Source organism: Tiliqua scincoides, chromosome 1 (assembly GCF_035046505.1).
Source record: "Tiliqua scincoides isolate rTilSci1 chromosome 1, rTilSci1.hap2, whole genome shotgun sequence".
In the NCBI taxonomy this organism is placed as follows: Eukaryota; Metazoa; Chordata; class Lepidosauria; order Squamata; family Scincidae; genus Tiliqua; species Tiliqua scincoides.
Window position 1 is genome coordinate 217,449,743 of NC_089821.1, and position 12,168 is coordinate 217,461,910.

The 12,168-nt window shown below is 42.5% G+C and overlaps 1 protein-coding gene across 1 annotated transcript in view; it reads right to left on the minus strand.

Moving 5' to 3' along the window:
* CNKSR3 (CNKSR family member 3) overlaps positions 1-12,168 on the minus strand; it is a 69,591-nt gene that overhangs the window by 12,003 nt on the left and 45,420 nt on the right. Inside the window, exons 4-7 of the mRNA XM_066615783.1 lie at positions 11,399-11,486; positions 10,111-10,152; positions 7,559-7,678; positions 5,934-5,993 (exon numbers count right to left, since the gene is read on the minus strand). Coding sequence (XP_066471880.1) covers positions 5,934-5,993; positions 7,559-7,678; positions 10,111-10,152; positions 11,399-11,486 — 310 coding nt within the window. The remainder of the gene's footprint in view (positions 1-5,933; positions 5,994-7,558; positions 7,679-10,110; positions 10,153-11,398; positions 11,487-12,168) is intronic.

Below are 12,168 nucleotides of genomic sequence, written 5' to 3' on the forward strand. Positions count from 1 at the left end.
AATTTAATTGCTTTTCCACTTAAAAATAAAGCTAGATAGTGGTTACTTTTTATTTTTTTTAAAATGCTGGGGTAATGTTGAGAGTTGCAGCTGCTACCTCCATTGGTAGACAGAACAACAAACATCTAAATAGGTTCCCCCCCCCCAAAAAAAAAATCCTCTGACATTAAAAGTAAAGACATCGCTATTGCACAGGAAGGGGCATACCATGTTATAATGACCATTGCACTATAGAGCTATGGATGCAGGGCAGTTTTTGCCATCACGTCATAGAACTGCTCTTTACTTTTACTCCTAAGAGTGAAGAGAGTCCCTTATGGAAGAACATTATTGGGGTATTAATTAAATTACATTATCCGCTTCTGTTGACCCCAATGATTCAAAACCAAGCCTGCTCCTATCTGCACAGTTCCACCCATCCCAACCTTGGATATTATTTCCATATATAAATAGCAGCAACTCTACTTTCTCCTTTCCTCAAGAGTGTGCCTAAATGTCCTCTTGGTTCCCAGATGTTCTCACGCTACCGTTATCTATGACCACAAGCACCTTTTGCCCGCTTTTTTCCTAATACAAGTGAACAGCTGGAGCAGTTTCTGCATCAGGTCACGAATGAGCACAATACTTACTGATCTGCTCCTGACTTCGCAGATGTTAAAGGGTGCGGGAGCCTCTTTACATCAGGCAAATCTACTTAAGGCTGCCAGCAGCTACGAACAAATACAAAGCAGCTAGTAGGAAACAGGCTACTTATAGTGTTGTGAGTTTCCAGAAAGGATCCACCAAGTAAGATACGTACAGTGCAACAAATCTCTCACACATACAGTTCATTTCAGATACTTTAAAACAGAATGTTTACATCTAAATTCTATTTTTTTTTAAATCACCGAGGGCTACACTTGCATGTTTGTCTCTAGAGAAAACTATGTAGGCGAGTCACACATGCATGTGCAACATCAGTTGATGAGCAAAGCATCAAGTGAGGACACGTACTAGTGAAACTGCCCCCACATATACAGTGTCTCAGACACCTGCCTGTGCTTTTCTCCTGTAACACCACATAAGAACAGCCCCACTGGATCAGGCCATAGGCCCATCTAGTCCAGCTTCCTGTATCTCACAGCGGCCCACCAAATGCCCCAGGGAGCACACAAGACAGCAAGAGACCTGCATCCTGGTGCCCTCCCTTGCATCTGGCATTCTGACATAACCCATTTCTAAAATCAGGAGGTTGCACATACACATCATGGCTTGTACCCCGTAATGGATTTTTCCTCCAGAAACTTGTCCAATCCCCTTTTAAAGGTGTCTAGGCTAGACGCCATCACCACATCCTGTGGCAAGGAGTTCCACAGACCAACCACACGCTGAGTAAAGAAATATTTTCTTTTATTTCCTGCCCAACACTCAATTTTAGTGGATGTCCCCTGGTTCTGGTATTATGTGAGAGTGTAAAGAGCATCTCCCTATCCACTCTGTCCATCCCCTGCATAATTTTGTATGTCTCAATCATGTCCCCCCTTTTCTAGGCTGAAGAGGCCCAAACACCATAGCCTTTCCTCATAAGGAAGGTGCCTCAGCCCCGTAATCATCTTAGTCGCTCTCTTTTGCACCTTTTCCATTTCCACTACTTTCCACCACTTTCCCTCAGTTTTGGTAGATGTGACTTCTTGCCAACGGAGCCACACAAGGGGGAAAAAGCTACTTCAGACATGCAAAGGAAAGGTTCAGTTCTCCCACCTTGTCCCATCTATGCTGCCTTTTGGATTATCTTTGCCCCACCTCCTGCACTTTATAAGTAATCTGGCACAGGTCTATTGCCAGCGTGGCTATTTTGGCTCTTAGGAGCAAAAACATTTTACCAACTAAGGGTGCAAACCAGTTGCCCTTGGGCCAGTGCAAGTCCCTTGCGCCAGCTCAACGTGCCATAAAGAACGTTTGCGTCTTCTCTAGAGTTGGCTGGGCCGGCACAGGGACACGCACCGACTTGGGCATGGAGCCTTGCGTCAGCTGAGCTAAGCCAACGCAAGGCTCTGGGGTGGGCAGAGAGGAGGCGGGACGAAGGTGTTCCGGGACAGGGAGATGGTGAGCAGAGGGCAGTCCCGGGGGCAGGCACGCAAGCAGGAGCGGGAGGCAGGGCTGGGACCCGGCAGTTATGCCATATTCTAGCCCCCCTTCCCGAGCAGCATGGAGCGGCTCCAAGCCACTCCGGTCTCCTCTGACTTATACTATCTCTGGAGGTGATGCAAGACCAAGGAGACCCAGTGGGGCTGCAGTGGCTTACCTGGGAGTAAGGCGAAGAGTTTCTCCTTGCCTCCGGCTGGGCTGATTCTGGCCCCTATCTTGCACTGGATACAGCACAGGCCTCCTGGTCTGCCTGTTCCAGCACAAGAGAGGATTGCACTGCACACCAGCAAGGTGTTTTAGTATGAAGAATAATGTGTTAACAGGATGAGCAACAACAAAAATGACAAACATCTTCTTAGGTATTTTGTTGCTATCAATCGGAACACCACTCTTTGTGTTCCGTGTCCTTTGTTGCTTACGTATCCTGCTGCAAGTTTAACTAGACATCCCTATTATTTGTAGAGTAGCCACCTGTTTATTTTGAAGCCAGGTAACACATACCCATTTCCCTATGGGTACTGAAAGACAGATATGTTAAAAACACCTTACAGCACAGATTTCCTAACTAGGCAGATGACATGGTTGGCTACCTATCAGCATGTAGAAGTTAGAGGCACCTAAATGTCTACTCCGTTCTACCCAGTATGGGGCTCCATTTAAAATGCCTCTTGTTGCCGTAACATTGCATCAGGTTCAATGACAATACGCTGACAATGTACATCGAGAGAGAGCGAGAGAGGAAGAGATACTGAGCCAGCACAAGTGACTCATCCAGCTGAAACAAATGCCTCATTTCCTTCGTTTCCTCATGGAGTGCAAAGGAGGGTAGGAAAATCCCACAGCTACCTGAGAACTGGAAGTCTGGTTTGGAAAGAATCCCTCACAAATCATCACCTGATGGGTCTAATACCTTCCTAATATACAAAGTGAGAAGCCTCAAGCCAAAAGACACATGTAGCATCTTTATAAGAGAAAGCTATGGGGAGAGTAAGGGGAAATGCCAGAGAAGGCAGGGTATCTCCGGATGCAGTAAGCATCTCAAAATCCTTAGTATGGAAATTCCCGTTTGTCAAAGAATCCAGCTAATGATATTGGCAACTGTGCAGTATTTATGTGCCGTTCTAAACATGTGTTTTGAATATACAAACACATATCTTTTAGCATTATCAAGGTGCTTTTGCAAAAGCTCAATTTTTTTAAAAAAGGCAGCACACAGCTTGCCAACCTGGAAAGTATCACAAGCATTCTGAAGAAGACTGAAAACTGCTGTTTGGGCCAAAGAGCGCCCCCCCCCCCCCCAAAAAAAAAATCCAGGAAGACGCAACTAGTTAAAAACAACTTGGAAATCCTGTCACCTGACTGGAATTGGACACGTTTCACTCCTCTTGAATAACTCTGCAGCTCTAATAACTGCCATCTCAGTCTTTCAGTTACCAATAGTAAATGAGAACCAGCATGGATAGATCCTAATGCCACAATGTAGTAAAACTTTTCTTAGGACCAACCAAAACAGAAAATCTTAAGCAAGCCTTTGAGTTCTCCAAAAGGCCTTGCGCAGGTGGTCATTAAGCGAAGCAAAAAGGGTGTGGGGGGAGAGAGAGAGAGAGAGAGAAGCAGGCATAGTGCAACATCCCCAAAAGTCATAATCTTATTTAAGATGGCTACAGGAGGAGTTATGTAGACTCATGTTAATTAACAGCTGACAGTTGGGGGCTGCTTTTATGGGGCATTCAGGAATTTCTCTCTCCCACTGCAGCTGTTTGTGCATCATCTCATTTCCAAGAGTACTCTGACTCCAAGAAGCAACTTTTTGTGGAGCTCTGAGGTCTGCCCAAGGGACAGGGAAGTAAATCACACGAGTGGTATTGAGTTCACACTATTTAGGATACAACCCATTAAGGCTATCAAGGAGGAGTAGCAGGTCCTTTCCGCACAGATGAAAAAGTAACATTTTCTCTGATTCTGGAGAAACAGGGAAACAGACTTCTTGCCAGTGTTCCTTCAAAGGGGTCTGCTTCACTGCGTGTACCCCTTTGGCTGCTGCACAGCCCAGCAGTGTTTCTGGATGTACAGCCATGACATCATACACTATTGTTGGACTCCTGGGAATGCCAAGCTCCGAGCTGAGCAGAGCTGGGCTTCCCAGGCTTCAAGCTGCATGGTCAAGTCGCTTAAAGGGAACCGTGCTTCTTGCTACTTGCACATCACTCTATGACAGCAGTTTTCAAACTCTCTAGGAGAGTTTGCACTGCTGTAAGTCCTTGAGGGGGCGGGGGGAAGCAGTGGGGGCAGGGGGAAGGCAGCGACGCAATCTCCAGAATTGCGTTGCTAACGGGGCTGCAGGGCCTGAGATGAACTCACCAATCCCTGCAGCAGCCGTCCCAGGGTGCGGGGAGCGCTGTGCAAGCGCCTGCAGGGCTCCCCAGCTTGTCAGAAATGAAAGTGGAGCAATCGCGCTCCACTTCCGGTTTTGCGGATTTTGCATGATCGCTCCACTTCCACTTCTAACAAGCTGGAGAGCTCTGCAGGCGCTCGCGCAGGGCTTCCCGCATCCTGGGACGGTTGCTGCAGGGACTGGTGACTGCAACCCAGTCCCTGCAGCCCCGTTAGCAACGCAATTCTGGGGGTTGTGTCGCTACCTCCTCCCTGCCTCCCCCATGCCCCCACCCCTTAAAGGGAAAGAGGCCAGGGACTTCAACCTGGGGCATTGCAACACCCCAGTTTGCAAACCACTGCTCTATGAGGACATGGGGTAGTATTACAATTACCACTTCCATTGTCAGGAGTTTCTTCAGACAGGATGCTATCCACAGTTTGTACATAGGTTTCAATGGAGATAAAGTAGAACCAAAAGCTACCAGCTTATATGCCTGGCAAGACCTTGCCCTTCCTTTAGAGTTAAGTTATAATCTAACTTTAAGGGCACAATCCTAACCAGGTCTACTCAGAAGTATGTCCTATTTTGTTCAATGGGGCTTACATTTAGGAAAGTGTAGTTAAGATTGCAGCCTAAGCCTCTAAAGCCATTTCTCACAGGGAGAAAACCCCAAAGGTTGTCCGAAGATGTCCAAGAAACATCATTAAATACTTGTATTCAAAGGCACCATCATCAAATATTTCAACAGATTTAAACATTTACACATGTGAAGACTTTAATTGACATGATCAGCAGTAAATTCACATTACTATGCCAACTCTCTCATATCTGTTTCTACCTTGGTCAATTCAGCAAGCACCATCTTTACTGAAAATTCCATTCCTAAGATATCCTTCTCTGTTATCCAGCCAACGCAACCCACATTCCCTCTTTTTCAACCCTTGAGAGGCAATGAGCAGAGCCGTTTCTGCTATCTTGAAAAATTCCTTTGTCCCAGGAAGTATATGGACTCTTCACACACTGCCACCAGTCTAAACATCCTGCTGCTGCTTTTATAAGGACTGCGCAGATTATGGAAGTACATATTTGCTCAGCTAGCGTTTAACAGACAATGCACCATAAGCTCTTTGCTCAACAATCATTCTGGAAATTCGAGTTATTCCTAACCCCAGTTGCGTTTTGAAACGCTCTTGTCTATTCACACGCTGCAAAATGAATTAAGCAGTTGATATTAGATAGACAGACACAGGCAGACAAGAGCGTGCATAATTATTGAACTCAAGGATAAGCTCATGAGAATGTTGTGAAGGTAAAACAAAAAACTGACTGCTTCAGAACCTGTTTTTAATCAAGTCAGCGCCTTGGGTTCCATCTTATCTAAAATAGCTTGCATTAATTCTGTTACAAGAAAAGAAAAAAAAATACTTACATTTTCTGTTGTTCCAGTAACGACATGCAATCCATCATAAGTAGATTTTATGTACATTCCCTGAGTTAGATGGTTGAAAAGAGAATGTAAGTACAACAATAATTACAGCTCATTCTCAAGGCTACATACAGACAATTGTCTTTGAAGAGCAACTTTCCCCATAATGCTACCTTGGCACCAGCTCCACTCCAGCAACGTACAAATAGAGGAGTGGGGAACAGCCTCAACAGGAAGCAGAAAAAGCTAGTTTATTTTCATCTTGTTTCTTAACAAACTACTTGCCTGGGTCCTGTAAAACTTAATGGAGTGGTAAAATTGACTGGACTGGAATGCAAGCAGATTCTGGCCTAGTGAATTTCTCTCAAGAAATGTTTTTGTTTTTTTCCCCAAAAATGTTATTGAATAGCAGGGCTGGAGGTAGCCAGGAACGTGTGTGTGTGAGAGAGAGAGTGTAAGTAAAAGGACTGTGCATGTGACAATATGGGGACAAAGATATGTCCTGTCATGCACTGAAACTCATGCGCTAAAAACAGTTCAAAACCTTATCCAAGATACCAGAAAGGCATGCTATCCAATAGATGCCCAATTACAGCACTACTGAAATATACACATCTTTTTGCTGGTCACACTGTTGGAAACTGGTTGTGGCTTTTTTCATGAACTGAGTGAACTGCTACAGAAACCTATAAAACCAATATGACCAGAACCTACAGAGAAGGTCACAAAATGAACACGTGTACTGTCGGCAATGACAGTTTCAGAAGACTTCTCTCCAGCTCCCGAAAAACTATTGCCTATACCCAGCCTGAGCAATCCTTTAAAACGAATATATAATGCATGCAGGTTACAGAAGCCAGTTCTTGTTGTAGAATGTTCTTAATGCAGCACTCAATCACCCTGACAGAAGAGCCATTCTGCATATTGGCATTGCTTGATATAATCTTAAACCCATTTTTGCCCAGCTCACAGGTGTACACATTTGATCCCTATTGCATATATCCAACCTTGGGCAGAAATTGCATAATTGATCTTTGTATTGCCTAGTTCTGTCATAACAAAAAGAGAAAAGCAATCTTCTCAATAAAGATCTTGACTATTTTATTCAAAAAAACATAGGAAATAGTCCATGCTTCAAGCAACACTTGATTTAAAAAATCAAGTGACATTTGTTTCCCATGGGGGAATTCTAGGTGGCTTACATAGAACTCTCAAGTGGTCTCCCATCCAGGCACTGATCAGATCCAGACCTGCTTAGTTTCAGCAAAGTGGCTATGTAGTGTGCTTTCAGGTCACAAGCTGCTCACCCAAGGAGAATGACTCTTCTAACAGTGAATGAAAGCTCCTGTATTGATGAGACCATGAAATGGAGATTCTGAAGTATAGACTATCAGTCAATCCTATGCATGTCTACTCAGAAGTAAGTTCCATTGTGACCAATGGGGCTTAGTCCCAGGTAAGTATGTACAGGATTGCAACCTCAGCATTTGACAATGAGAGTAGACTCTCACATCAGTAGACTCTCACATCAGACTCTCACATTAGCCTCACTAGAACTAGACCCTTTGAAATGAACTTGAAAAGGATAGTAAGGAGCATTTCAAAGAGCAAAGCAGAAGGATTCTTACCAGACCTTCCCCAGTTTTGATGTTGGCTAAATGAACCTCCTCAAGACATGCACCCTGGCTCATCAGCGGATCAGTTGTTGATCGAATTGTTTTATCACAAATTCCATTCAAAACCTTGGACTGACAACAAAAGAACATTTATTACTTTTGCAATCACTTTGTTTTACACTGTTTTCTAACAAAGAAAAAAAATATTGCTCCTCTTGATTTGATACTATACTCAGATTCAGATTTATAGATCACAACAGTCACTCAGAGTACCTGTCAGCAATTTTCACTTGGTAAAAGGTGGCTCTGGCCTTTGCAATGTATTCAGATTGTACAACCAGAATGCAAACCTTTGAAATGTGAAAGGAAACTACTAATGATGTCTATACATAGTTAACTACCCTCATTTACAAGTCACAAACTTTGGACAGTGAGGAATACAATAGTGCATTTTCTAATGGAATAGGATCACTGGAGTACATTATACCCTTTGTTCCAGACACAATTACAATCTTTAAAATCCCTTAAAAAGCCTAGATTCCTTGAAGAATCCCTTCTCCACAAGATCCTGCAATTTTCACCATGGTTGGCCACGAACATCCTCTTGAGTTTAATCACCCATGCAACGTATCAGAAAAACAGAAGCATACAAAGGGATGCACTTGATACATTCTTTAGCTTCTCGGCTATAGAACATGTGATAAAGGCCTAAACTTTTTCATAAGTATTCAAGGCCTTTTTAAGTTAACTGGTGTTTGGCAAGAAAGGCAAAGTTGCCACACAGGTGGAATTTTAGTATTTACAATTTATTTCATTTTCAGTTGATAATTATCTTTAGCAAAGGGCAGGGACACTTTGGATGTTACCCTTTGTATGTTTTATATTGTGTTGGACTTTAATCATTTTCTAAGCTGCCTGGGCCTCAGAGAGCACATTCATGTACACAACTGCAGATATGATTTGCCCAACATGTGTCATTCTTCCATTCCTTTGTAGGACTATTCACAAGGGGAAATCACCTGATTAACCCAAATCATTATTATCAGAGTGCCAGGCATGCTCCCACGACCCAGTGAGGATCCGTCTCTTAACATATGAGGATCCATCACTGCAGGTTGCAATGTCTGACTCAGGCATTTATTTTAGCAAACTCTCACATAGGAAGAGCTGCAAAAGGTTTGAACAAAAAGTACAAAGTTGCAATCCTAGCTTACTTACTAGGGAATAAGAGTCATTGTAAACCCATAGATGCCTGAACTCTGAGGAAAATGACCCAAAAGGAAAAAACTGTTTTGTATTGTTTTGTATATGTTGGGTAACTCAGTGGTTAAGCATACACTTTGTGTATGTAAAATCCAGCTGAAGTCCCTGACATCTTTCTTTTACAAAGCTGAAGGACTGCAAAAGACCTCTCCCTGTTGCAAAAATCTGAGAAAGGGACTGCCAGAAAGAATACTTATTTATTAAGAGCATTTTGTCTCCCACCTTCCCAGCACATCAAAATGGTGCCCCAGGCAGCTCACACACAAAAAAAAGTAAGCAAAATTGGACTCAGTATGCATAATATTTGGCAAAATGCATTATCAACAAGTGTGCCCCACCCACCCCTATAAAAAGAACTCCAACTTTAAAAACTTAAAACAATGCTGTAGCAAAAATAAAAGCACACAAACTACCACAATACATTCACAGAAGGGAGGTATGGAAAAATGAAAAGAAAAAAAAGGAATACTCTTAATTGTTCTGTTTGATGGGGGTGTGAATGTATTTTTAGGTATTGTGAATTTCTAAGCATCTATCAGCAGGCGGAAGGCCTTATCAAAGAACACAGCCTGATACATGTCAAAAGCAGGAAGCGATGATTAACCATTACAAAAATATAAAAAGCATGTCACTGTATCCCTCTTCCAGTCACAAGACTGCTGCAAAAATATTTGGAAAACTCCTTTTCCAACCCAAGTGTAATTTGAAGCAGACTTTGTATACCGTCGTAAAGTGTGTGGGTCTTTTATAAGAACAGGGAAGATTTGCTCCATTGCAAATAGCTTTATTGCTCATGGTGGGGGAGTGCATGTGCCCCAATACCTGAGGGTCCAGAATTTTTGTTCTCAGTTTAGAGAGGAAGAACTCAAAGATGTGGCTGTGCAATGCAATTGGAGGAACTAATAGCAACTCCTTATGCATGAAAGTAAAGTTTTTTTATTCTGATTTAATTCTACTTCAGCAGTTTGGTTACTTGGTTGCTAGTGCTTTGGTTTCACTATCTAGGAGCCAAGAGCTTCATTCCACTCATTCTGAATTTCATGTGATTTCAGGCAACTGGTAATTTCCACATCCCACACTTCTCTGGATCATTCAATAAGGTGTTTGTGTTTCTCATCACTATGGGAGATGCAGATGGCCCATTTTGCATAAGAGAGAAGCATGGGAACATCAGGCTGCAGGAAGCACTGAGGCCTCCCATTGCTCCAAGTGCCACAACATGCAAAGCTGCTCTCAATCATGACATTAATGATAAAAACAACGCTCTGAACAGAAAAAGGAAAACAAAACTTTGTACTTACTACATTGAGAACTTTATCTTCCATTTCAGCTACAGTACAGTCCTTAAAATAATAACAAGCAAATATTTTATTACCAGAAGTACCATGATACTCCGACCCAGCGGACTTGTGCAGTAAGTAACATGTGGAATACAGATTACATCTAAATGAAACATATTTACCACTGATCAAGTGCTAAATTGGTCAAGAAAGCAGCAGCAGCCTAAATACAGAAAGCCCCCTTCCCACAATTGGGAAGAAATTGGAGCGCTTCCAATTTCTGCCCATTTCTGCCTACCCTCCCAAAAGCACCCTGTACCACATTCTATGCTGGTATGTAAGGTCCCTAGCCCTCAGCAGTGTTGTGCTGGGCTGGGAGGGCAAAAAGATCCTGCCTAATGTTAATCCTATTATATACTATTATATACTTGTGCATTATATTATATATATATGCACAAACATTTTGACACTTCTCGCTGCTGAAATTCAATTCATAGTATATTCATATATTAAAGTGGCTGGTGGTTTGTTGCTTTTTAAAAAACGCACCTTTTGAAATTCTCCAAATATGCTACTGAACGAATTTAGGTCAACAAAGTATAAAAGTAAAATAAATTTACTTGGCTGAAGTATAGAAAACTTTGTACTAAACCAAGCTTATTTAGAAGATTACTTCTAAACATTTATCCAAAGCAATATGGGGAAACATGAGTCTGTATCATTAAATTCTCAAAAAAGCCTCACAAACACTGCAGTGACAGAAAACGGTTAAGCTACAGAGAGCCACCAGAAGTGCATTGACACATATCATAACTCAGAGTGAAAATGGTTGTGTGAAAGTGGCCTTTATACCATACTGATATAAAAGGGGAAAAATAAACCCTAAATAATGAAGATGAGCAGTACTGACACTTGGCTCAAATCTTTACTAAGTTCAGTCAGTAAGCATCCCACACAAGCCTAAAAGCTAACTGAGTGACTGACAGGTGTGGGGTTTCACGGTTCAGAGAAGAACACCAGACTGACTACATAATTCCACTCCCTGCTCCAGACCAAAACACCAAGTTTAATAGTAATAAAAACAAAAATACTAGCTGTAGGAGAGGTAAGGGACAAAACCCGTCAACAACTTGTATGCCTCTCCTTGCTCTAATTACGTTTAAAAATCCCCAAGACTCCTATTTGCTTCTGTTACCAAGCAACAAACAATTAGCATGCAATTACTTCCCCACGCCCATCATTGTGGAAAAATAAAAGAAACAAGGACAGGCATGGGTGAAGGGGAAAAAGATGCTAAACATCAACTCACCTTCTGGACCGTGGTGGTGAGATCTAAGCAGAGCTGAATGATTTTGTTCTTTGTTGTGGAAAAGTCCGCGATTCCAGTAAATGGAGTCCTGTGGCAAGAAAAGAATGGCTTTAAGAAGCGGTCACACAGCAGCAATCATTACCAGAGTCTTCATTATCGTTACCGTAATCACAGGTCGATTATGTGTTCCCATACTTGATAGTCACTAAGCCTTGTTGGGTGTGAACTCTTTTCATGGATACTTACAAGTCTACACTAATGTCTCAACAAGAAGTCCACAGATTTTGACTTGGCTCACTACGCACCCCTTTTTTGTGTTGCTACTGCCTACTCTTCAGCACATGGCGGTGGGCTCAGGAGAAAGGCAGGTCTGTTTCACTTCATCAAATGCTTGCCAAAGGCAGTATTTTCTGCTGCCTGCAGAAACCATCTCATGATATTCTGCCAAGCCTGCATGAAGGGAGAAATCAAACCTTCCCCATGTTCCCTGCAACTCACAAGAAAACTTGGGGGGAGGGAGATAATCATTACTGCTGTCTGGTGAGTGGATTTGTTGAGTCCTGGTACTAGCTGTTGCAGGTACTAGCTGTTGTGAGTATTGCTGCAGTCAAATGCATAAATATGAAAGCACTCCCACTCTTTTAAAAGTCAGGTTCAATTTGTTTTAAGCTAAAGTTATACAGCACCTTTTTTGCTTTTTACACCTTTTTACAGCACTTTTTTGCAAACAGGTGCAACACTTGTGCTCCAGAGCAGTTACCAACATCTGC